A 27,433-nucleotide genomic window follows, 5' to 3' on the forward strand; every position below is an offset into this window, starting at 1 on the left:
CACAGTTGTTATATGGTTTATTCAGGTGAAACACTATTCCACAGACATAGAAGAACATCAGGTGGAGTCAATGAACAGATATCACATGTTCAATAAACATTTTTGCAAGATCCAAAGACAGGTATAAAGTACAGTGCAATGCAGAACATTCAGTAGACTACCAACATGTTTGTACAGTTTTTTTTCACCTGTTAAAAGAAAATAAATATTGGTTTGTACATTTTGCTCTGATAATAAATAATACATCCATGTCTGATGGATTTCTATGTTTGTGTACAATGCCAAAATGTCTGAGAATATGGCAACAAATCAAATTAATAACTTTATTCCCCAATGACAATGTTCCCTCACTGGTAATATAGGAAGTGAATGCGAGCATCTTTTGCCAGTCAGGTAATAATCTATTCATCACATTCTAGTAAAAAAAAAAAAAATAGATACATCTATGGTAAAGTGATTCTTTATGTCTAAATTATTTTTGGAAATGGATGAACAATCATGGCGGTGAGCTGTATTTGTGCGTTGCAGCACATGTTAAAGTGCAAAATGGAAACAAAGGTTTATCTGAATAAATGGACTTTTATTGTTTTTGTCTGTGTTCCCCTAAGAGCTGACACTTTTGACAAATTGCTGAGGTGCATGTGATAGTCCTTACCCTGCCTGGCTCTGTGAGATAGTTGTGTTTTTGATTCCTGTTTGTGGTTTTGGCTCCTTTTAGATCCAAGTTTGAGGAACAGCCAATCTCCTTGTTAAGTCTGATGTAATAGCCATTACTGGGTCCAAATACTCCCTCAGATCCCAAATGCAAGCAAACAGCGAGGTACCATTTCAGTGGTTATTGTAGCTGTTTTCCTGTGTAGTACAGGCACCCATGAAAAAGGAGGATGTATAAGGTTGAGAGGAGTTAGAAGTTGAGTATTTTTAAAACAAAGTTTTAAAAAAATATAGATCAGCACTGCTATAACTTTGGGTATTAACAAAAATCAAACTGGGATTGAAGTTAGGCTTTTGGACATACAATTTCATGAAAGTAGCTGCAACTCATTTGGCTAATTGTTGGTGAAATAATTCCTCTGCAAGTGCCCGAAAGCTTAGAAAACACCATCTATAACACAAGGTTAGTCATGATTTCCAAGTTATTGCAATGACGACGTCTCGTCTGCCAAAATAATTTATATAGACATTGTTGTTGAACAGTATTAGATCTTTTTGTGAACCATTTAAATAGTAGTGCAGGGTACAATGAGTTTATAAAAGCGTAACTTAAATGTATGCTAAAAATGAATTTTGCTAATAAGAAGCTGGCAGTGGCAGAATGATGATTTTTTCCCATTTGACTCAGATCTACTGAATGAGGGACACAGCACTGCAGCACTTAAAACACTCGCATCTCAGACAACACAGTAGAGGCTTGGGCAGAAAACAGTATCATCAAAAGGTCAATACATCACGACTTAAGAAGGGATATTCATAAGATCTGTCTTTATAGAGTCTTTTTTCAGGGTACTGTGGAGGGCTTTTTTTTATATCTTTGGCTGGTGTTAAATACAAGTTTATAAGAGACTGCAGCATTTCTGATTTCTGTTCAATAATTCAAAATGATCAGATTTCAGAAATTGTGCCCTTATGTGGCCCAGTTCTCCAGTCACAGATTCCTCCTTAGCTTTGGTAATGTTGGCTTATATGTACAATACACATTAATAACAAGAGACCGTACCTAATTGCATGCACAACAATCTAAACTACACACTTTGTGTGTTGTTTCACATGTTATTATTTTATTGCAATTCTTTGCCATCCAGCCCCTGTTAAACTTTAACTCAATGGGCAGCTTCAGACATACAGTCTTCTCGTGCTTGAGCTTTCCATCTCAATGAATAAGACAGTAGTTCCATTTTCCCTTGAACATCACCAAATATATCTGCTCTAGAAGTGCTATAGAAAACTAATGCAAAACAATTTCAAGGATTCATGTCTGTACTGAGTTTTGTGTAACGTCTTGTGTCTATTTCACATACAGTTATTGCTCTTTAGCAACATGTCCAGACATAAAAACACTTAAAAAGAACAAAATACATTGCTTCACATTTTTCCCTATTACCAACCAGATGCATATTCTTTAAATACTTGAGTGATGTATTTTTTACTCAGTTACTGCCCCGTGAGTGTGTGATGACTTCAGGCCTGCATGTCCATAGCTTAGCAATTCCAAAAAAAAGACTTTTTCTAGGAGCATACTGTATATTACCACAGCCCTTCTTTGTCATGCAGTTGTATGCTTTATATTTGTTGTGAATGCTGATACCCTGCACCACACACAATTGCTCACAGTTTTCATTAAGGAATCGAAAACAGCTCTAGTACACAGTCATAACAATTAATACATTAAGAAGAACTTTTACAAATGTGTCAAGACGACTGTTTAAATCCATGCATGTCATGCATAGATGATGATCATTGTCTCAAGCCTGCAAAGCAGACAGAGCCGAGTGTTTACTGCATGACCAGTTATTTTCAGCCAGTTGCCTGTCAGTTCAGCATCTTCCCCCCGAGAACAGTTAACCTACTTCACCCTGCACCATCCTGCTAAGACCAAAGCCCCGCAGCCTGTGAATGAATGGGAGCATCCACACAGTCACATCCACCGCCCTGCAAACCTATTAAACCCTATAAACTATTATCTCACTTTCTTACCAAGCTATTGTTATTCCCAAGTGGTTCTGAACAATGTTGCACCCCATACAATTTCTGCAGAGCACCGTGCACTCCAGACCTTGCACACATTGACACTTCCCACAATATTTCACAGATTCTTTCTATTTAATATTAACAAACCCCATAGTACACTGAACAAATACAAAACTGGACAGTCACTAAACTCTCTATAGCTGCCACCATACTGAATGCAACACTGCTCAAATGCACATAGCTAATGAATACTAAATGTTGTGTTACGAAGAGTGATATGTGTAGTTAGTTGTCCATTATAAGAGCGCCACTGTTTCTTGGTACGTAAGGTCCAGGTGTCCTTGGAACTGTAAGTTGTCGGCATGTATTTGCCACCAAGACAAATGTCTGTGTCCTTGGGGACTCCAGTTTTTGTATTCTACAGTCATGTTTTATTTTACACGCATGTGATTGTCTGTATTTGTTTTTGAGTTTCATCTTCACAGTCTTTTATGGTAGCCAGTAAATGCTGGTCAAGGCAGAAAACGCCTCAACTCTTATTTCATGCCACTTCGCAGCACCTGATTAGCTGCGATGAGCATGACGCTGATGATGAAAGCAATGGCAAAGGCGCATATCAGGCTTTTGCGCACACAAGTTTGCTTGACTTGCTGCGTCGGGCTGGAGCCTGGGGAAAAGGAAGTAGGAAGAGACACAAGGAAAAGCAAAATGAGCTGAAGGTCCACTGAATCTGGTATTATTTAATGGTTGAAAGACATTTGATTGTTATTTCCAAATGAAAAGCTCACCACAAAATCATACAACTACAAGAACACAAATGAAGGGGAGTGTGCACAGCCAAGAAAATTTGCTTTCACACCTGTATGCTACATAATTACATCTAGATTGAAATGTTAATTGGAGTTTTGGAACAATAAACCAATGAAAGGGCACCCGACTGGCATATTAAAGGACAAAACATCATCAAAACTATTGTGAATCAAAGGTGTAATTGTTTAGGTCCAACGCAGCTGCAGAATCATCTCCAGTAAAGTTAGAGTTCATATCTGTTGTACTTTTACATCTCCGCTTCCCCAATAAAAAATAAATAAATGAAAATTGATAAAATATTGTTTAAAAACAATTTACATAGGAGAAAACTTTTGAGAGAAAATCATCAGCAAATTTCATGTATCTAATAATAAAGAGGCATAATTTGTTTTTTTGTTTTGTTTTTTCTGTTTTGTTTTTTTCCCCCCACTGAGTGAGAAGAAAGACAGAGGGGAGTAGAAATAATGTCATATTTTTCATATTACAGAACAGCAGCCTATAAGAGCACAGCAGTTCACTTACTGCTGATAAGCACCTAGAGCACATTTTAATCGAGTGAGCTTGCTGATGGGAGAAACTGGTTGATGGGAGGGCTGAGTTTTGGTGTGGTTTTTTTTTTTTTTGTTTGTTTGTTTTTTGTTTTCAAATGCGATTGTGGGGAATTTTGAAGTATGAGAACTTAATCTGAAAGAAATAATAATGTATTCATACTGTTCGACAATGTAAATAGTTGTTACTGTATTATTATTATTATGATTTGGGACAATATAAGTACAAGCAAACTGAATTGGATGCTGGAAGGCGGAAGCTTAATTCAAAACAAGTTGATTAGTCCAAAAATACAAAGTCCAAAATTTCAGGGCCAACTCGGGAAGAAAGCCAGTGATCGAAAAGACAGACTCACAGGGAACCAAGCAAGGAGATACTCAGCAATGCAGAGAAGAGAGCTGAAAGATACAGCTATGAGGACATCACAGCAATGAACGAGACAAGATTACACACAGGTTCACAAGTGGAGAGCTAACAGGTGGGATACACAGCTGGAGACACAATGAGAGGCGGGGGGAAGTTAAGCTCAACACACGACACAGAGACCAACAGTTATAAAATAAAACAGGAAGTGTGACACAACAGAATAGGAGAATTGGATTAACTTGACACGTGAAGAAGACAAGAGGACCAGGTGAACACAGAAAGACAAACAAACATCAGACAAAGTGAAACACAATGGAAACACAAAGTGAACTAAATGAAGTTCACTAAATAAACAAGGCTAGAAAATAAGCAATAAAAACCTATACAAAGCAGGAGATGAACAAGACTTAGGACACAAAAGGGAATAACAACAACGGCATATATAGAAAAATAAACACTGACAACCAAGATACACAAAAAACCAGAGATAACCTAAAAAGTAGACCTTTAATACTAAGCAAAAATTTAGACAGAGGTTGCTGGAAAGATATAATAATTAACAATATATAGTAAAATACAAAAAATGTCAAGAGAAAACAAAAAAAGAAAAGAACTTGAACATACATTTCTTTACACAAAGCCAAAGGAATTAAACATTTAAGAAAAAAAAAGTACTCAAAGACCCAGAGACCATGATAGGTTTAGCAGATGGTATCGCATTACACAATCCTGGCTTACTTATTGTTGACTCCTTAATCATTCTAGAATTTATCTTAAGATTTTCCTCACTGAAGTACATGACAGAAATACTGACCCCATATAAGCCAGTTAGCAGCTTTGGATCCACAGGTGGAGGCCTCTTGGCTTTTTCAAAGTCAAAGTTTAAATCTAAAGGTGGCTGTGCTTTTTTAGCAGGGCCCCTTAGCTTTGGAGTGACCTGCCTGGGGAGGTAGGGCTCTCAGAATCGTGACTTCTTTTAAATCCCTTCTTAAAAGCCCCATTTTTTCCAGACTTGCTTTTATGTGTTGTTGTCTTTTCATCTTCTTTCTATGGTCCTTGTTATTGTTGCTTTTAGTGCTTTTACTATTTATACTGGCCTTTCCCTATAATTCGAAATCTCATACTTTAGACAAGTACATAATCATAGAAAAGGACAGAGCTTGCAAATGTGATGTAATTTACAAGTGAAGATCATTTGTGAAATTAATAACAGATATCATTTACAACAATTAACAACCATTTGTGTGTAGAGAGTGTCTGTGATTATCAGGGCCTGAACAGCCCAGGAAACCTTGTGCTTTGTTTACAAAGACATTGTTATTAGCATAAATAATACATTATTATATGTAAATGTCATATCTTTTAAATACACCATGAAGAGCTACACCATGTTTCATATAGCTTTAGGGACCTATAACCTATAAGCAATGCTAATTTCTACAAAGCAGTTAAAAGTTAAAAAAAAAAAAAAAAAGAAGAAGAAAAAAAACCCAGAATGTTATTTTTTATTCAATATTCATATTTTATTCATTTATTTGTTTATTTTATTTATTTACTTATTTTGTCTCTAGAAAATCTTGATTACGTTCTAGACTTTCGCTTTAACTTCAGGGTACAAAACACACAGCAGTATGCTGAAATATAGGAGGTTCCTTACTGTCTATGTCCACCTGGCAGTCCTCGGGGTTCTCTATGTGATTCTCCTCAGTCATTATGATGTTTTCGATGTCTTTCATGGAAAGATGATCACAGAAGGTGTCATACAGTAGCCTCTTCAGCTCCTCCACTGTAAGCTTCTGCATGTCACACTGGGGATAGACACACCAAACATTAACGTGGACACAGGCTGGAAGGCACAGTAAAAACATTCAAATGCAAAGACAGAAATCTATAAACACACACAGGCATAAAATATAAAGAGAATGTAAGTGCATAAATAGCACTGCTGTCTTGTAATTTAAAGAAAATGTTTTCTGCAGTGTAGGCTTTACCAGAAGATGGAAAATATGAGTGATATCAATGTGCATTTTAGATTTCTAAATGAATGACATTTAGATCAAAGGAAAATTTGAGTGAGAGATTCCCCAGGTGGATCTGTTACTCAACAAATCCTATTTCTGATTTGAGTGCAAGCTCCTCATTTTAGGTGAAACATGTGCCCCAGATCTAAAATTTTAACCTTGGGATTTTGTGTTTTTTTCAGTAAATAATAAATATTAGATTATCTTAAATATTTCATAAAATGGAAAACAAATGCAACATAATCGCTGAAGTCAATCTAATAAAGGTGAATAAGGCAGCAAAAAAAGTATTTACTAGCCTTTACCACATCCCTTACATTCCCCTTTAGTTGGTGTAATCTAAAGTACTTTCCCTGAACACTGTTTTAGATACACTTCTTCAACTGTTTAATACAAATATCTGATCAGCTAATTACATGGCAGTAACTCAATTTCAAACTGAGCATTAGAACAGGGAAGAAAGGTGATTTAAATCACTTTGAATGAGCAATGGTTGTTGGTGCCATATTAGGCTGAGTATTTCAGAAAATGCTGATCTACTGGGATTTTTCCACACCACCATTTTTTATGGTATACAGGGACTGGTCAGAAAAAAAGAAACTATCCAGAGAGGAGCGGATCTCGAAGCAATGTTTCTAGCACCTTGTTGAATCCATGCCACAAAGAATTAAGGCAACCCAGTGCTTGCAAGGTCTACCTAATTAAATGTCTGGTGAGTGTAATTACTTTCTAAACTACTATTAATTTCTCATTTCTCATTTTTATGTGAACAGAATTGTTAAAGAGAAATTTGTTCACAGAACAATAAAACCATTCTGCATTATGTATTCTTAATTTGACTATCAATGTTTTATTTCTTAATTAGTGATCACTGGTCAGTCTCGTCAGCACCCTGGCATCTCAGACACATAAATGACCCTTTGGTGTCAATATTGTGCATCACTGCACAGACACCAGTCTCACTCCCAGCTTGTCACATATGAATTGAGCTCAGCCTAAGCTCATCTCGCTGTTGTGACTGAAGGCACTGTGTGATCAATCCAGCAGCACATGCTTCATACTAGTATTCTGTTATATAATGTTACACGATGCTATGCAACACTCTCTTGGGCTTCTCGACTCCCTCAGCAGGTGTGATTCTTCTTTTGTGCACTGAGCATATGAAAAACTCACATTAATTCCCTTTCTTTCAGACTCAGTTTGGAACCTCATTTTTTTTGACAGGCATTTCAATGCTATTATCACACAGCTACAACAAAAACAACCCTGACATGAGCTACATCCCCACTAATTTCTATCACACTGTCAAAATGAACAGCTGATTGTCTAATGAGGTGTCTGTAAATAAATTAATATCTATTTTGCATGAAAAATTGACTTGACTAAGTGATAAGACTGCCGCCACATGCAAACAAAGATCCAGGATTCCATTAACAAATCAGTGGATGTAACAATTTAAACAGCTATTCCTTTAAAGAACCTAAATGTTTAATAGCTTTGAAGTTTACCACATTAATGATGTCTTTGTCTCCTTTTAATAACAAGAAATAATGTTTTATAATGAGCACCTTCCAAAAAACTGAGTCAAAGTCAGTGCCACTGAATTTGTCTGGTAACCCAGCTGCTGTGAGCTTTGGACCCAGAAGAGTAACAAACTCCTCAAAATCCACCTGGCCGTCACCTGCAGAAAAGAGGAACAGTTAGTGTTCATTATAGCTGATTTTTTCTTTTCTGCAGTAAAGCCTAGTTTTGTGGGCAAAAGCAGAACAAAGCATCTGCGCTTTTGTGATTTAAAATAGTAAAATCCAATCTGTTTGCTGGCCTCACCATCCATGTCCAGTCTCTGGATGATGACTTCCAACTCCACCTCATTTGGCATGTAGCCAAGGGAACGCATGGCCATGCCCAGCTCCTGCTTTGAGATGAACCCATTCCCATCGCGGTCAAAGACTTTGAAGGCCTCACGGATCTCTGCAGAAAAAGACACACACACAAACACACACACAGACACAAGCTGAAGTCTTACGGCAAACGAGGATATGAAAGTGGGAAATTTTCCACACACCAAAGACACATTTGTTATGCTGCATCACTGCTTGAGTCATAGTTATATGGGGGTTGGCAGCTCAGGAGAACACAAGTTAACTGCCAAAAAAAGAGTCAAAAAAAAAAAAAAAACCTTGAACACAACGCAATGAGATCAAGACAAACTGTAAGGGCAGTAGTCTCTGCCTTGTATTTTGATAGGGATGATTTAAACTTATTAAATAACAGAAGGTTGTTGTTTTTTTACTATCTAAAAATAGTGTGTAATTCTGCCACACTGAGAGGGAAAACAGAGACATTCTGGTAAATGCTTTCTGCCAATTCTTTAATAAATGACAGTCAGGTTGAAATGAGATTGGAAACTACCAATGGACCAGCAACTCAAAAATACTGTAAAACTTCTCTGTGTAAGGAATGGCATCATCAGATGAAATAAAATCACTCACTGTAATGTGAAGGAATTGCTACAGTAAAAGTGATGAGCTGATTTTAAACTAGCTCCACAGCACAAACACATACTTATCATTTTGTTAGAAATCTAATTATTGTGGGGTCCAAAGAGACTTGAGATGTTTGTGTCAAAACATTTGGCAGTCCAAATTGAAAACATCTGTTGGATGTGTGGCTTTTTTGTATTTGAGTCTGTTTTGTTATTAAGTATCTTAACAAATGATCAGTTACAGTTTGTATCCAAATGTATGCACTCTCTGTCATCAGTTGAAGAAAAACTACAAACTCAAGTCACATTAAAACCAAACCTCAATTGTAGTATGTTTGGAGCCGTTTCTGTGGAGGAGGAGCTTACCGATGAGACAAAAAAAAAAAATCTTATAAATTCAATACCTTGGATCATGAGACTACAAATTGTTAAGAGCCAGTCTGCATTTCAGGCTGTAGCCATGGAGTTTGAACAGCATGGGCCTTTATGAGGCAGGGATGGTCTGACAATGAGATCTTATCAAGATACATCACGGGAATAAGCATTGCTTAAAATACTTTCCCTTCCTCTTTTTGTACATAGAGCTTCGAGTCCCCAAGCTGTCTAGTTATTTTTTCAGTATTACTAAGAATATTTAGTTGTCACTATAGCTCAGAGTTTCTTGTTCTAAAATCAGTGTTCATTGGTTTATTTTCTCTTTTGACAATTTAAATCTTTTCATTGAAGGAGAGCTGCATTTCAGTTTATGTTTTCACTGTGTATGAACCTGAAACTAGAACAGAGGTCTTTTATTTTTCATTTATCATTGAAGGGTGACTTATTGTAAATCCCAATTCTATATTTCTGTTTGGGTTTCTTGCAGCCTTGCATTATCGCAGTTCCGAATAATCCTTAATCTTATACCATCCCTTGGTATATTCAATTCATCCACTGTCTGAAATGACCTGTTTTAGCTAACCTCGCTTTACTACCCCTTTGAGCCGGTTATCGTCTCACTGGCTGGCCCTCACATACAGAAGGTTTGAACTACATGTTGGCTGGTATGACTAGAGTAAGGATATCCCCTCCCCACATAGCAAAATTGGTATGGCCCGGATCTGGCCCACACAATGTGCTTACACATGGCCCACGTACGGCAAAGAATGACGGCCCTTTGGTGGCCCAGATCTGGTTTGCCAGATGTGAAATGCAGACTGGAGGAGCCAGGGATCGAACCACTAACCTTGCGATCAGTAGGGGATCTGCTCTACCGCATGAGCTACAGCCACCCAGTGGTAAACATGAGTAAACCTCACTAGGTTTTGGATAAAGTGTACACTCACAAACCTGTCAAACCTGCATTTGAAACGTTGGCTACCATAGCAGTACAGTATTGCAACATGGCATGTGGATCTTCTAACTAAAATAGGAAAATAGGAACATAAATAGCGCCATCATTGCCAGACCTGGCATACATCTGGTTGACATACAGTTTGCCATGACACCAGTCAGTCAGAAGTGCCAGCTTGATGGCAGATCCAGGCCAGACCTGTTTTCTATGAGCCTGGGCCACATAACCCAAACCACAATTGAGTCAGATATTGCATGGCATCACATAAACAGTGCTATCATTGCCAGACATGGCGCACATCTGGTTGACATACACTCTGCCATGATACCAGTCAGTCCGAAGTGCCAGCTTGATGCCAGATCCGGGCCAGACCTGTTTTCTATGGGCCTAGGCCACATTAACGAAACCACAATCGAGCCAGATATGGCATGCCATCACATAGACAGTGCCATTTATACCAGGCCTGGCCTATATCTGGATGACATATCGTGCCAGAAGTCAGCCAGCAGTGCCGGCTTGATACCAGATCCGGGCCAGACCTCCTTGCTATGTGGGTCTCAAGGATATCCCGTCCCCTCTTACATGAATCACATGCAGATTCATGTAATCCAAAGCTTGAGTATTTGGCTCATAGAAATGATGTGTACACAAAATGACCTTATCATGCAATATTTTTAATATATTTGCCATTTCAAATGTAATTATAAATTAATTTTAATATAATATTATGATTTTAACATGAGCATCCACCACTTTAACACTGTACAAATACAAATACATGATCAAAAAGCTACCGTTTCTTCTGATTTTTATGATTTTGGCGTACAAAATCTCTGCCTTTTCCTGGTTAATGAAACCATCCCAGTCTGTTGGATCCTCCACTGTGAGTGTTTGGGTTTTAGTGTTTAGAGTAGCAGACGACATACAAGTAGGAGCTGATGAGTCCCTTAGTTTTTAATCATTTCTTTTGATGTTTTTATAATGTTAACATATCAAATCTCACATCCACTGACCAGTATTAACAACAACAACAATGATAATAATTATAAAAATAACAATAATAATAATTATTAGTTTGATGGTGTCATGATCCTGGGCCATGTTGACCCAGCATTCTTAGTTTTCGCGCGTTTTGTATTTTGTTCCTTATTTATGCCTCGGTTCCTAGGTTGTTCTGTTAAGATGTTCCTTATTTGATTTCCCCTTGTGACTTTACCCCCTGTGTGCCCCTCTGTGTATCGGTGAGTCCTCCCCTCCTTGTGTTTTATTCCATGTTTCCCCAGCCCGGTATGTCTGTGCTCTCCCCGTGCTTTCTCTCTCCTCCTGTCTGCACCTCTGTGCCCTTCCTGTTTTACTTTGACAGTCTCCCGCCAGTGTTGTGTTTACTCCTGCCGTGTCTCGTTATGATTATCAGTGTCACCTGTGTTCCCCCACTTCCCTCGTTAACCCTCTGTGTATTTATGTCCGCGTCTCTCTCAGTTCTGTGTCGTGTTCTCCCTTATTCATGGCTGTGTGTTATAGTTTCCCAGTTTAGTTTGCATGGTTTTGCTCTCCAGCAATAAAGCTGTGAATTTTGAGTTCATTCCTGCCTCCGTGAGTTTGCGATTGGGTCCCCATCCTGCCTGCACACTGCCGCATTATGACAGATAGTGTTCAAATTAAGTGCAGCTGAGGCTGAGGTACTCTAAGTGTTTTTTTCCCCCCATCACAGACAACTAGAAATCCACACTACAACAGTAAGAAATCAGAGTAATGTGTGTGTGTTTTTTTTTTTCTTTTGTTTTTAGTATTATTTTTACAGCACTTACTTTAAACATAAACTAACAAACTCGACAGCAAAGGGCATTAAGTGTTGCAACTACTCTGTGTCAGCAGAAAGCTTCTTCTAAACTTTGAAACCTTGAGTTCAATCACTATGGGAAATCTTTCAGCAGTTAATTGCTCCTCTTTGCCCCACTGCATATTTCCCTTCATTCTCCACTTGTTTACCTTTCACGAGGGACTGAATCCCTTAATTTATGCAACAACATCCATGACCGAGTCACCTACAATTTGAAACTTGTCACATCCTCGTCTTACAAGCCTGATTAGCACACAAGAGCAGAGCTGGGGATGAATCTTAAAGAGACAATACATAGTGCTCAGGAAATCACATGTCAGATTGGCAGTATTTGTAATTCGTTTGTTGAGATGAAATGTATCACTAAAGACCGATGTGATGGCATCAGCTACACAGGGGTAAGTCAGTCCATTTTTTCACTTTATTAGTTTGCTTTTCTTCATTAATCATTTGGTTAAACCTAACACTGATATTATGAGGCGCGCACATAGTAGCATTGTGTGGTTTTTCTAAAATGTTTTGTTATATTAATTATGTTTCTCTTTCTTTGAGTTACCTGGGTTTGGGCGGTGGCTGTTTCCTGTCTGGGCAAAAGGCGTGGCTGAGGACTCTGGGAACAACATGCCTGCTCAGCAGGACCAACCATGGGCTTACCAGGAGCAGGGGTGTTTTAGGTTTAGTTAGGTTATTCTGTGCTTAGTTAATATTAGTGTGTTTTTGTTTCCCCCCTTTATTGTGTTCAAATGGTTTGGCCAAATCATTATAAAAGCTACCCTCATGTGTCTTTGTAATTAGGTCAGTTTGTGAGTTAAGTTGTGTCTCACTTTGTTTTGTTTAAGTTTCTGGAAATTACTTTTTGTAGAGTTATATTTAGTTGACCTGTTTTATGGGCCTGCTAAGTATGTTTTTGAATTTTGTTAATTTTGGACTTTTTGAGGGTTAAAATAAAGAAAACCCTTTTTGAAGATACTTTTTTGCCTGTTTCCTCTTTGCTTTGGCTGCTTGGTCCCTCACAACTGATGATAAATCTCATGCGGACTTTGTAATAAGATTCAGGAACATTTAAATTCCCCACACTTCTGAGGAAGTTTTAGATCAGGTCAGAGTAAAGACAAAGATAATTTAGGTGTGTAAATAAGAAAAATGTTGAGTAGGTTTGGAATGAATAATGGAAACAATAAGTGAATGCTGCTACTAAATAATACATAACCTGTCTCTATTATAGGATTTAGTTCCAATAAAAGCTTTCTGGGTAAGGAAAATAAAATTGTTTTTTTAAAATACTTTTCAGCTTGCAGCCAGTAGCTGCCGTTAAATTACTGAACTCTAATGCTAAACGAGTGTACATCATTTGAAGCAGGGTAATGAATAGACAAGCCTAAGGTAATATCGACAGTGTGACAGTACAACAAATTTCTCAGCAGAAAAAAAACCCATAAAATGTCAGTGATGGTAGAAAAGAGCATATAATTGTGCTGTACTGTATAGTAGTAAATCCAGGAAATAGTCTGTTACAATCAAGTAAATGCATAGGATAGAAAAGAAACTGCACGAAGGGGACAAGGCTACTTAAAAATCATGTTTTTCAACAGATTACGTCTGGATATGCAATTTATAAAGCCAAGTCTGGTGACATTCACAGCAGCTGTTTTGACATCAATTTCCACTGCAAAATGTCTAACTGAAGATATATTCTGACTCACCGAGAGCCTCCAGCTGTGTTTTTTCCTTCACTGGGTATGATGTTATTGTTTATAGAAAAAATAATAGCTCAGTATCCACCTGAGGACCCTGCTCCATCTGTTTACTTTAGAAAGAGGGGCTTTCCAGCAGACGCTGCTAAAACATGTTGGTGCCTCGCAGGAAGCAAGCACATTCTCAAATGAGGTGCCAAAACTGTTTTTGCAAATGATCTCCTTCATGAAAGCCTTTTCATGGATCAAAGGCCAAAGTAGCAGTGTTACTATTAGTAGTTATAGTGTATCATTATATTTGTTATTTAAAAATAACCTGTTGGAGGATGATTTTATGTGGTGACAAACATCATTTACAGAATACTGAAACTGTTGTGTTGTACAGGCTTGAAATATAATGAATGGATTATCGTGTCCTGTGAGATACATGAGCATAATGCTGGAAAATTTAGAGTTAGTTCAAATATTTTATCAAAACCACTTGGTTCCACATGAAACTAGGCCAGAGTGCTACTTGAATGAAGTAACAAATCTCTGAAGTAAAGAAGACCATGTGTAATCTCCATAGGCTGACTAGGCTGACTAATCAGTCTCTAAAATAATTAATTTTTCTATTCTTGACCACATTCTATCCAGATAAATAAATTCTCAAAGAGATAGCACTATATCTTAATTTTACCCAGAAGATACAGCTTTATTCTTTCCTTTTAATTTTATTCTTTTGCCCAAAATGGACTGGACTCATATGTATTATGTACTAACTGTACTGTAAAGAAGACACTCTCTCTATAACAATAATTAAAAAAAAGAAAAATCAATTAATTAAATTGCACTGCACACTAATCAAAGAGACAAATACTTGTTTAAGTTGAGTATAACAGGTTTTAAATGCTCAGCCTAGCTAGCCTTTAAAATGGCATCATTGTCTCTGGGCACCAGTGCCAGAGGGCATTTTTAATGGGAAGATGCAGAAGATCGTGAAAGCTTCCGAGCCAGAAGCTTGTCCTTACATTCACTCACTTGTACCTAGTCATGTTTTCACTTTTTTCCTTTGTTTAACTTGTTAACAAAATTCATAAGGAAGCAGCTTTCTGAAATCAGCATATCCTCCTGAGAATTGAGAAAAAAGAACCTTCCCAATGAACTTTTTTGAGATTTCCTGCCTCTTTGGAGGCCACCCGAACACATGAAATATCAATTGAAAGCCCAGGATGTCCTCTATTTAGTACATCAGGATTTTGTAAGGTCACTCATATAAGTCAAAAGATATAGACCAAAAACAGAGGACATAAATGAATAGGCTGGTTCTCAGGATATGCATAATAAATTTTAAAAATTTAAAAATGAGAAAAAGTTGTTTGTAAATGTCAAATTTGACTTGTTCAAAAATCAACCAGAGGCCGTACAAGTGACAAGCAGTTCCCTTTAAAATGCCATGTTTTTTCAATCCCTGCTCAGAAAAACTTGGGAAACTGCATAAAATGTAAATAAATGAAGAGAACATATCAAATTTATGAACTGAGAAACTGTTCTGTATTAAGAAATTTTGAATTTGATGGCAGTAACAAATCTCAAAATGCTGGGATGGGACAATAAAAGGCTTGTACACAGGTCTAAATAAAAGCAGCTGTAGGAACTTTTTGCAACTCATTAGATTCTGAATCGCAACAAGTCAGTAACATGACAGGATACGAAAAGGAGCATCTTAGAGGCAGAGTTTCTCAGAAAATGGGCAGATGTTCACCTATCTGCAAAATATATATCTATATTTCTACAAAGTGTGAAACATTGTTCCTCAACATAAACTGTTAATATCTCATCATTAACAGTTTAAAGTATCATCAAAGACTATTAGAATCTAGAAATTTCTGTTCACAAGAGACAAAGCCTAAAATTAATATTGGATGCCTGTGATCTTCAGGGCCTCAGGTGGCACTGCAGGAATGATTTTGTCATGGACTCAGGGACATGTATGTGAACACAGTTCACCATGCTATCCACAAATGTAGGTTAAATGCTATGATGCAAAGAAATGGGTGTATATGAATATGATCCAGAAACACCACAGTCTTTTCTGGGCTGATCTCATTTAAAATTGGAGGCAAAGTGGAAACCTGTTCTTTGGTCAGACAAATCTAAATTTAAAATTCTATTTGGAAAATATGGACATCACATTTTCTTCACTAAAGAGGAAAGAGACCACCTGACATGTTATCAGGTCCCTGCATATCTGATGGTATGGGTTGTGTATTATTGCTTATGGAAGATGCTCACACACATTGAAAAGCACAATAAATGTTGAATGGTTTTAGAGCAACACATACCCCCGTAAAATATTAGGGTCTGGGTGATGAACCGGCTTGCAAGCGCTCGAGACCTTTCACCAGCTGAAAACATTTGGCACATCATAAAATGAAAAACACTACAAAGGAGACCCAGGACTGCGGAGCAGCTAAATTCACAACATTCCTCTCCTAGAAGTCCAACAACTATCCTGCAGACTGTTGTTAAAACAAGATGGGATGCTATACATGGATAAATACGCTGCTGTCCCAACTTTTTTGAACCATTCAAGTGTGCCAGTTTAAAAATGTGATGTTTTCTACATTCTTTTGTGAATAAAATATGGGTTTACCATTGAATTGTGTTTATTTATATTTTACACTGCATCCCAAAAGTTTTTATTTTTGCTTCCAGCCTTTTAAATTCCGACTAATGTAATTTTCAGCTTCTGCCTTATTAATATACATCATTTAATCGATTTTTTTCTTTTTAAAGCTGCTTCTTCAGCTCTGTTTCTGGGACCATAGCTTCACCAGGGAAGTGGGAATATTTTCGCTGAAAGCATGTGATATTTGCTTTGATGTACAGAGGTGCTTGTTGGCCTTCAGATGCAATGCCACATAGTCCCCTGTGGTGTGATCTGACATAGGATGAAACCTCAAGTTAAGCTCAGCGGCTGAAAGAGCCAAGCTTCTAAAGCAGAACACCCACAAGAGAAAGGTGCAGTGCACTCCCTTTTGCACTACGCTCCCTGTATACTGCTGTTTATCAGTGAATTGAGCTGCATCCTTGCAGCAGCACGGAGTTGCTAAACAGTCTGTACACAGCTCTAAACAAAGTGAGGAACCACTTAGAAGTGGAGCTTATTCATGCATATAAATGGAAAAGGCTCGACAAGGCTCGCAAGTTCCACTTTCTCTGCAGTGTTTTCCTTTAAGCAACACTGGGACTTTTTCTTTGACAGGTAAAAGTTAATTAAGTAACATTAATGTCTAATTTATTTTAGTACTAACAAGTTAAGAAATTGATATTAACAGTTGCTATTCTACAGATCTAATATGAGATAAATGGGTCAAAAATAAAGATTAGTTTCCCCCCTTTGTTTTTTGCTTTTATCCTGTCACACATATTATAGTTTAATACTAACCAAATACACAGCATATTAACATATTAAAGTGCTAAGACAGAAAAAAAATCAGAAAATAGATTAAACAATGAAAATATTTACTTGAGAGTTTTGAGTGTTTTGGTTTTTAACCATTTTCAGGATAAATTTAGCTTCACTTAAAACTTTTGCCAATTACACATGGTGTTTTTTTGAGCAGACTAATGCCAGGGCTTTTGTAACAGCAACGCATCCGTGAACCTAATCCAGGGCTTGTTTTTCAGAGCCAGGGATCCTCTTTGCCTCATTCAGACCTGCATCTGCTTAGGGCTGCTTTGGATCGGTAATTGAAGCACACCCACTCTTTATGTGAGACCTTATCACTGTGAGAAAAACACTGCTCTGCTCTGTGTGTGCAAACCTTGGGTGACTATTTTTAAACACTCATAGCAACCTTAATCCATCTTTAGCTGGATATGGGCTGACTTGGACATCCAAAAGATTTAAATATTACCATAACAGGCTTCTAATAAGGCTCTTGGGGATTTGAAAGGAGTATATGGTGAAGTGTGTGTGTGTGTGTGTGGGGGGGGAGCTCGTCTTTGGGTTTGAAATGAAATTCCACCCTTCGTTAGAAAATTTAAAGTGCCTTAACTTTGCCAATGCAGCACTGAAGTGACCACAGGGAAAAACTTTATTTGAATGACTGTAGCCAGTGACAGGCAGTGAAATTTTAGTCTGATGTTCAGTTTTTCTTTTCTGAAAAGGAAAAAAAAACATGGAGATCTTTCCATCTTTCTTCTCTCACTCTTATTCTTTGCAAGGCATAAAGTTTTCATTATCACAGATGATGCCAAGCTGAGATGGGCCCGATAGCCACAAGACAAAAACCCGTCAGAAGCACTTCAAGCACAGGTCAGTCAGGAAGAATCAAAAGCCTCCACTACACAGTACATTCCCCCCATCAGTTCCACCAGGCTAACAGTGCACACTCACTTATGGATGTTGTTTTTCTACCACTATTATTGCGTGATAAAGACTTTTGGTGTATTGTTCATCAAAGGAAAGGAATATTACCCTGGAGAAAAAGCACTTCACCTCCCAGAACTCATCACAGTTCATTTCACAGGTAATAAAGTCTGCGGGATTCACTTCTTTGTGGCAATCAATCAAGATGGAAATAAATGACTTAACTTGAAGCCACCAGGCAGCCATAATCAAAGCATTTCATGATATTCCCCGTTAGTCTGCAGCACATGTTTTTCATCAAAACCCATTTTGGCGTGATAGAATGCCATACCAGATTACACTGACTGATTAACTCAGAATTTATATGAGTATATAGATATCGATGGGATCGAAATGTCAAATAACTAAACTATAACAAGGGTCAGGAAAATAATAAATGTCAGTGTCAAGACTTTAACTTTTTCTTTTCCTCATTATGAAGAAAAGATGTATGCAAAGAAATGAAGACTTGTCTTCTGCTTAGGTAATAAATTGGGGGAAATGCTTTGTTTGTCATATCACCACAAATATTGCATAGAGGAGGTTTTGTTCAGAGAAAAAATATATATCTGAATACCTCAAAATCTCCCCTTATTTTGTTGATTTATTCAAAAAAGTGTGAAAACAATACATCAGAGTTTTGAATGGAGATGTGATCCAGTCACCTCCAGATAAAGTCAGGCCCATTCCCACCCTGCTTTATGCTTGCTGTTTATGGTACTGAAAAAAAATTGCTTTTCAACTCCATAACCTCAAAATTAAAATTCTCTTAATCAAATTAACCGTCATATATTTTTCTGGTAGACAATTTTCAAACCCTTTAAGATTTTTTTGTGTGTGTCTGTGACCTTGTGGTGACACCTGTGGTGCTGGGGCACTTTGCCCTCTAAGAAGAGGCTCATTTGAGGCTCAGTTAACATCTTTTTCACCATCTATGTCAAGCAGAGCTTTTCCATCCAGGCAGGTGATACATTTATGAAATCCATTTTCAAATCCAGTCCTGTCTGCCTGCCTGTTTGTCTTACAGGCTGTGTAAGATGACCCTGCATCTACGCAGAACTGAGAAGAGATGGGAAGAAAAACAAAGTGAGATTTATTATCCTCAGCCTGATTACATACAAGGACGGCGCTTTAATGGCCGTCCCAAGTGACACGCACCTGTCACTTGGGTTTCTCTTCTAAAATTAATTATTTTAATGTTTTTGTCTTGCTTGTGTTTTTTATATATCCTTTTTTATCATTTTTTATAGTAGGCAGGAAAGAGTTTTCCGTAAGATTTTTCTGCAGGTTTTTGATCTTTCTTCTAACCTTACGCAACATTATCTCACCGTCCTTCACTGGTACTCACAAATCCATGTGCATAAAAAGTCAAATTCATAATGAATATGCTGGCTTTATTGGCTTTTTTAAAAAAAAAATTGGAGCAATTGAAAAATTACAGCAGTCTGTGCTGCTGTGCGTCCTTCTTCTTTGTTAATCAACAAAAGCCCTTTTGAGCTTGAGCTTGATGTTTGGCAGACTTGTATCAATGTGAAAAGGACTTGATTTGTGAGTACAAGAGCGATGGTTTCAGCAGTAGAAAGGCACTTCATTTATTAGCTTGATTCACTTTATTGTTAATTTTTTTTTTCAATATATTTTTTTAAGAGAAAGTGTTTAGATAAAAACAAACTCTTCTGCAGGAGGGTATGAAAGCATTCAAGGATTCAAGTATGCAAGCCATGTTTTTTGGGGGGATCCAATTTAAGGGTAGAACATGGTGTTTTTTTCTGAACGAGAACAATAATTGAGCTAATTTTGGCTTCCTAGGAGAGAGCATGCAAATAGCAGTCGATAGCTGATGTGAATAGGAGAGAAAAATAAGTGTTTGGTTTTGGTAAACACTTCTGGATCGTTTGCACACTCCACACTCCTGAAAATGAGCCAGCGTATCTTCATCTATCAGCACTGGTCATTTATGTCCAAATCTTCTTAGCAATATATATGCTTTAAAATGGTCTCAGTTGACCCCTTAGAAGTACACCCCCGCAACGCCTACGGATTCTGCACCAGCAATACGTTATACGCATAATTTCTGTCTTTCCGAGCAGATGCCGGTGTCTTTAAATATCTTCATTTGTATTCATGTAAGTATTTCCAAAGGAATGGAAGTCAACCCTCCACCTCAGGGCAAAGAAATGAGTCAATGTTGCTGCTGCAGCTACAGTAGGAGTCGAGCAGAAACATCAACAACGCCTCACAGGCAGTTTATGCCATTAGAAACACAGTGGTGTCGGTGGTTTTTTTTTGAGTAGCTGTCAGTCAAAACGATTTGCAGTCACAAAAGCTCTGCCAAGGGAATGACTAAAAAAACTGAAAAAGAAGCCCCAGTAAATGTTAAATGCCTGGTACTGAGAGGAAAACTCATTGAATAAACTAAATCTGAATATTCAATATTCTAAATGCATTTTGATGAAGTAAACAAGCTCTGCAGTCAGTCCTGTACACTACCACAAAAACGCTGACTTCAGTAGTTTCATCATCCAAATAATCAAACTCTGCTGGTTGTTTGAGGAAGGTTTTACATTCACATCCTCTCTCTCCCACCAGAGTGTCTTTTTCTCTGGCACAAAGCAACATATAAAGCTCCATTTAGTGATATTGTTGTAACCACAAATATATGAAGGAAGTGGTAAATTCTCACCATCATTTGTTTGATATTTCATAAAATAATACTAAAAATGCAGTATCTCTAAATCCAGCTTTCAGTCTCACTGATTTCAGTCTCATTGTTCCAGTCACTTCCCGTTTGCACCATCTCGGCGGCTCTGTGCCACGGGAGGGGTGCAGATGACAGTCGAATCTGTGTTTGATCTTGAGACGAGGAAAGCCCCCTCACTCTGCCACAAGTGTGCACAAATGGAGAGATAACTTTGTAGGCTGCACTGATTTCAATTGCTGTGTAGATGGTTAATTGGTGAGTTTAAAATGCTCCGTGAGAGATTTGTCCCTGCTGGTGCTCTGTGACAGGTTGGGGTCGGGATATGCTTGCATCTTTCCGTAATGATGATTAAGAGAATCTTTTTTAATACTAATACCAACACAGTGAAAGTAGAAATAAAGACAGGTTTTATTAAAATCTTCGAATACAATGTCTATTCACTGTAAATTCTATGCAAATTATGTCAAATACTGACTGCTTACATGTTTATTTTGCTGCATGTGCTGAGTAATAATACCTGCAAGCATGTGAAATAGCTGAAACTAATATGCACTAACATTTTCCTTCTGGTAGCTAGACATGTAGAATATAATGCTAATGTGATATTTACTTATTTTTGTTATGAATTCATTTACTCCTTCCATAAATAGCCATTATAATGGTCTTGCTTTTAGGCAGAAAATTATGTTATTAGAAAACTGGTGAGTTATCCTTTTGTTTGGCTTTTTGAGCAGTTTGCATAAGTATGTCAAATGGATTAATTTGCCTTAATGCCCGAATTTATTTACTACTGATGAATACATGATGAATACAGAGTGTTTTTTCGGGGCGAAGCTTCCAAGAGTCTGTCAGCAACAGAGGAAATTTGGGGCTGATTTAAAAAACGATACAAAAGCACATTTCCTTCCAAAGATGTCCTCACGGTCATAAAACAGAGGGAATGAAGAAAAGATGGAACTAAAAGTTGTGTCAGCAGATGTTTCCTTCAATGTTCTTGTGTATTTCAACAGTGCAGGGGAAAAGGCGGAGGAGATTTCAACTGCAACAATAAACAAACTGTATTATCGCAAGTTTGCTAAGAAAATGCAAACATTTTGCTTCTCTCTTATCGTTTGCGTGTGTACCAGCATCTCCTGGCATCTATTTCCATGAGCCTTTCTCTGGGACCTGATACAAATGCTTAAAGCTCAGCCTTGGGACTATTTTGAAGCTACTTCCAATAGTGCTGTTGTTAGGCTGTGTGGAAATGGGCTACCCACTTAATTCCACCTGCAGTGATATTGACACTGAGCTGTGTGTATATATAAGTGTGTGTGTGTGTGTGTGTGTGTGTGTGTGTGTGTGTGTGTGTGTGTGTGTGTGTGTGTGTGTGTGTGTGTGTGTGTGTGTAGTGGTGGAGGAGGTCTAAACTATATTGAGCACCTGTAATATGACCAACTGGTTTTTTTTTCCTCTTGTGTAGGAGGGGAAATGGACAATCTGGAGTCCAATTCAAATTATGGTCACATTACTGTACATTAAAGTAGTTGTTACCACCTCTAAGTTTCTCTCATGCACACACACACACACACACACACACACATGCACACACACACAAAGCATTAGAAAAAAATCTAGTTGCTTTTTCTTTTTTTTTTCAATTATAGCTTTGACAGCCTTCTTGGTCAAGATGTTTGGTGCCACTGGTCCATTCCCTTGGGTGTCCAAGCCAGTAATTGAAAATCAAGTACTTGGTTATGTGTGCCAATAGGGCTTTAGCCTCCTATGCCTCTACATGCGCTCACATACACATATTCACTAATGTGCTATTTCATTTTCTGACAAATCTCTGACGGCCAAGCTGATGATTGTGACACCTCACACTTCCAGCCAATTCTCGTCCCTCTCTAGAGAAGAGCCACAGGGTCGCTCGGGTAATGCGTTCCTCATTTACAAGTCATTTCTGAAACGTCACTGCTGTCAAAATTTTATCAAAATATGTTTAATGATGTTACTATATATTTTAAATTTTTATGTTTTCAATATTTGCAGTGTCTCCAATCTAGGAAATACTTTATCACTGGAAGTTCAGTTTGTTAAAATTGCCTTTAAGTACTAGTAGCCATATTATTCCAGATATCCATATTTAGGGTTTGGGCATTATTTTTGATCATAATTTGTCAGTTAAGATCCAGAATGAAAATCTTGTCTCCTCGTCTTTCACTTAAAATTTGTCGTTACATAAAGAAGAAAAACATTTTTTCTGTTATTCGTTATATAAGCTGCACATTTAAAAAATAAATAAATCACCCAAATGTGATTTTGTGTTAAAATATGTCACACATAAAAAAATCATGTTTGGCATCTGGAGCGTACCACTCACCAATACTGCAGTGGCATCTTTATACAATATGTATGTCTGTTTTTAATGCAAGAGGTCCTAGGACTTTTATTCTTCCTCATCACTTTCTTGCTACTTTTGACAGCAACATCTAGAAAATAAGGGCAAGTCTGTGCAGTTGTCAGCTGCTCCAACAGTCGTAATAAATTCCACCTTTGGAATAAGACTGAGTGCAAAATGCACAAGCCTTTACGTCACATAGAAACCTCCATCTGAGATGTTTTACATAGGTTTTCTGGCTGTGTGGAAGACGAAGGTGCTCAGCAGATTTGGATTAAGAATATAAACAGAAACAATTTATGTTCCTACTAACAACAGGACAGAAGTTGTTTCTTAATAACAGACAATCTCATAGTGACTAATATGAGTAATGAACAAAATGAGCATTAAGTTATATTCACAGAAAACTGAAACTGGCTTCACTTCTTAGACTCAGAGGCTGTTTCAAGCTTTACTGTTCAATTTATGGGTGAAAGAGGACTCAGAAGCTATGCCCATCTTTTATATACTGTCTACAGCTTAAATAGGAAATGAAGCTATGGTAATACTGGCTAATACACTTTCTAAGAGCTGCAGTGGTTGCACAGAATAAATTAACTCCAGCTTGCGTTACTGTCTTCCATCTCTGCGACACTGAAAACAATAATGAGAGTAATATCAATATTGTTTCCATAGATTTAAAATTTAGTTAACTAAAAGTAAGCACCAATACTGGCACATAACATTTCATTTTCTTTTTCTGCTATTATTCAACAAACCATTCAGCCCTGTCATGTTCTATATTATTCTCATTTTGTGCTTTCTAGTGGGAAAAGCTGTGAAGCTGTCACTTGACAACGACAACAACAACAATGTTCAAATCCCTTCATTGACGCTGGCTTAAAAGTCTGCCTCTTTCGCTTTCTCTAAGGCATCCCTCACACAGCATCACAACAGCTGCAAAAGGCTCTGTCACTGCTGTTAACTGTGCATTACCACAGCCTTCTCCAATCAAACTGCCACTATAAGTTGAGCTGTAAAACCCAAATGGCTCACTTTGTCTCCTGACACATGTGGCAGATAAGTGGATTTGACTAATTGCAGCTAAAATGAAGTGTTGTTTGTTTATTGCATCCAGAGCTGACAGTAAAGTGGTTGGGTGGGGTGAAAAGAAAACTGAGATTTGTCAGTCTCAACAGTCAAGAGCTACTTCTGAAACCTGAAGTACACATGTTTGACAATAAAGCACTGTGATGCAATGCTGAAATTAAGAGCATAACATCATGCAAGGATCACTTTTGGCATTGACATGTATCTCTTTGATCTTTATTTTATTTTATTTATTTTTTGGATTTCAAAGCAAAAAAAAAAGAAAGAAAAGAAAAAGGCAAAAAGCATTAAATGAACAAGGGAGATGTGTATTGCGTATCTTAGCTTTTCTGGATATTTCTGGTGTTTTCTGAAACAGAATGTTCAAAATGCACTGGGGATGTTCTGCCTTTGAATACCCTCTGGGAGTCAAAACCAATATATATTTGGCCTCTTCCACTCAGCTTTTATAATTAACATCAACCTCAGTGTGAAGATGCCAACCGTATTATGTGTTTACAAGTGGTTCTTTGCAAGTATTGCAAATGCAAACCTGTTTATGTGAGACAAAATTTGTGCACCTGCAGGTAACATTAGCAGTTTGCTTCTTGGTGTCTGTGCTCCAGCACTCACAGACAGAAATTTTTCACAAGACCAGGCTTGTCTGTACTTCACACATATACATGAAATGCAGCTGTCAAGAAAAGGTTTTAAAGGTTTGTGTGCCCACTCATCTCTCTGAATCTGTCCAGCGAAGGAGTCGAATTTGTCAGAAATGTGTTTGTCCTTTGTTTTTCAAAGAAAGTGCGTTTAATCATTATGGGGGGAAAAGGATCAGAGGTGCAGGGGACGAATCATTTAGCATTAATATGTCAGCTTACAGCATAAACACACTTGCAGCAAAACAAGAACTTCCTCTAATCACATCCACTTGGGGACTTCAGTCATGTCTCAGGGGCTGCTGTATGATAATGTGCAGATGTCACAGGTTCATATTGCAAGCACTCCTGGCATAAACGCTCTCATGATCCTGAAATACACATTGTCCTGTGTAGCTGTCATTTTTCAGCATGCTTCTTGGTGTTGATATTTAGTGCTGTGATGTTTCAGATGTATTCAACTTTTTTAAAAATGATGGGATTTACCCTTAATTTAATAATCTTGCAGATGTGGGACAAATGCTTCACATTCTTCAGGAAAGATGGGGATAAGATGCATAAAATATCTCTAAACCATTCAGTGTCAGTGTGGCCAGGCTTAACAGGCCAGTGAATTCCAGCCCTAGCTTCTGGTACTAGATCGAGCCAATGCATCACTAACCTCACAGAGCAACGTTTTATAACAAAATTCCTTTCTTAAGAAATCCTGCTTTGAACTTATGGAAAATAATGATGTGATAATGTGAATAGACAGAAAACAATTTTTTTTATTCAATCAGTGAAAAAAAATCGAAAATGAGGATTATTGTAGCACATTCTGTTTTATATAACAAGATAAAGAAAGGGAACTGTGAAAATAAAAACTGCCCTTAAAATCCAAATCACTTCTAGTCTCGATACTTGTGTATTAAATCAAAGCTCTCCGAGCGCTGTCCAAGGTCCTGACCGCGCGTCAGTTTAAAGGAACTCCACCGCAGGAGCTGACCGCGGCCACATACACTGCCGCTGCACAAAGTAACACCTCCCGTATACTCACAAGTCCTGATAACATTCAGTTCTATGTGAGCAGGTATCATTATTCTCACCTTCTACTTCGTCTTCAGGCAGGTTCACCGGCGCGCTGTAGGAGAGGATGTCAGGGATGGTGCAGATCCCCCGGTACATCAGCGTGGAGGTGACTGGATGCATCGGCATGGCTGCGACCTCTGGATACCACCTGCGCCCTCGTCATACAGAAATGTCTACAGAGAGGATCCTAACTTCCCCGCTCAGTCACCGACGGAAAAGCAAATCCATGGATGAGGGGCTGGGGGTGCGAAGGGAAAACGTGGATTCCGCAGCGTGTCCGCCTCAATATGCCTTTTGGTCAATGAATGAAGAGCAAGAAAATGTGTGTGGGGGGGCTCTTACCTCTCTGCAGTTGTTATATGTTTAGAAGGAATAACACACAAAGTCAGTAAAAGGAGCAGTGCAGAACACCGACAAAATGCGCACATAGAAACATCACCATCAGCTCAGACAACCTCCACATCTGAGCTAATTAGCACGTTTTCCGTCTCTGCTGTAAACAACAATTGTGATAAAATTGCGGGTTATGAATCCATCGATTTCTTGTGTTTTTTTTAGTCCCGATGATTGCCTGCCGTGATGAAACACATGCATCCACTTGTTGGATACATGCGCTAACTTGACGCACTCCGTCCTCAGGCTCCAGCCAGCTTCATCCACAGAAACGACGTGTTAAAAATCTTTTTTTTAATGATGAGTGAATAGCATAAAAGATCTAAATGTGTGTCTTAAAAGCCCGATATGATGGCAGGTAAAGTAGGGCGCATCCGGATCCTTACAGACAATAATTACTCGCTGGCTCTTAATTGGTCGTGAGCACTGGGCGCAGTGCAATCCAGTTGTTCAGTCTTCAGTGTTTTTGTGAAAGGAAGCTCTCTGTGTGGATCAGATATGTAGTCTCTCCCTTCTCTGTATCGCCCCCGTCACTCTGTCTCTCACATACATACATACATGCGCACTTACACACACACTTATACGCTCAGCGTGTGGACGCAGGCAATCCCACAACACAGCACATAAACGCAATACACCCTCCCTGCCCTGTCGGTTTCTCTGATCTTTGTTTTCTTCTTTTTTCCCTTTTAATTACTCTCACCCTGAGCATTCCGGTTGCTCGCCGACATTACACTAAAATCATAAGTGTGATTGATTACCGTATGAATGGTGGGTGTATGGTTGATTTCCTTCTACCGCTGGAAAGCCGGGGGGATGAATGGCTTGCAACCCCAAATGCCTAAATTATAATCCATGAGGCTGAAGGCATAGCACTTATTATGCACTAGAACCTTTGTAATGACGCAAAGCTGCATACACAATACTGCCAATTTAGCTGCTCAGACTGCGGTCAGTGTGTAAATTGACTCCTGGGAAAACAAGA

The 27,433-nt window shown here is 38.1% G+C and overlaps 1 protein-coding gene across 1 annotated transcript; it reads right to left on the bottom strand.

Moving 5' to 3' along the window:
• Positions 1-27,025, bottom strand: cabp7a (calcium binding protein 7a). The gene is made up of 5 exons (XM_085476174.1): positions 26,073-27,025; positions 8,262-8,405; positions 8,003-8,115; positions 6,071-6,221; positions 1-3,355 (listed from the first exon to the last, which is right to left on the bottom strand). The coding sequence occupies exons 1-5, from the start codon at positions 26,179-26,181 to the stop codon at positions 3,225-3,227; spliced, it is 648 nt and encodes a 215-aa protein (XP_085332300.1). The 5' UTR covers positions 26,182-27,025; the 3' UTR covers positions 1-3,224.
• Positions 27,026-27,433: the final 408 nt, after the last annotated feature.

The sequence above is a fragment of the Copadichromis virginalis genome, linkage group LG12 (genome assembly GCF_057382275.1).
Source record: "Copadichromis virginalis isolate Kocher_CV1m ecotype Utaka linkage group LG12, C_Virginalis_male_GT1.1, whole genome shotgun sequence".
Lineage (NCBI taxonomy): Eukaryota > Metazoa > Chordata > Actinopteri > Cichliformes > Cichlidae > Copadichromis > Copadichromis virginalis.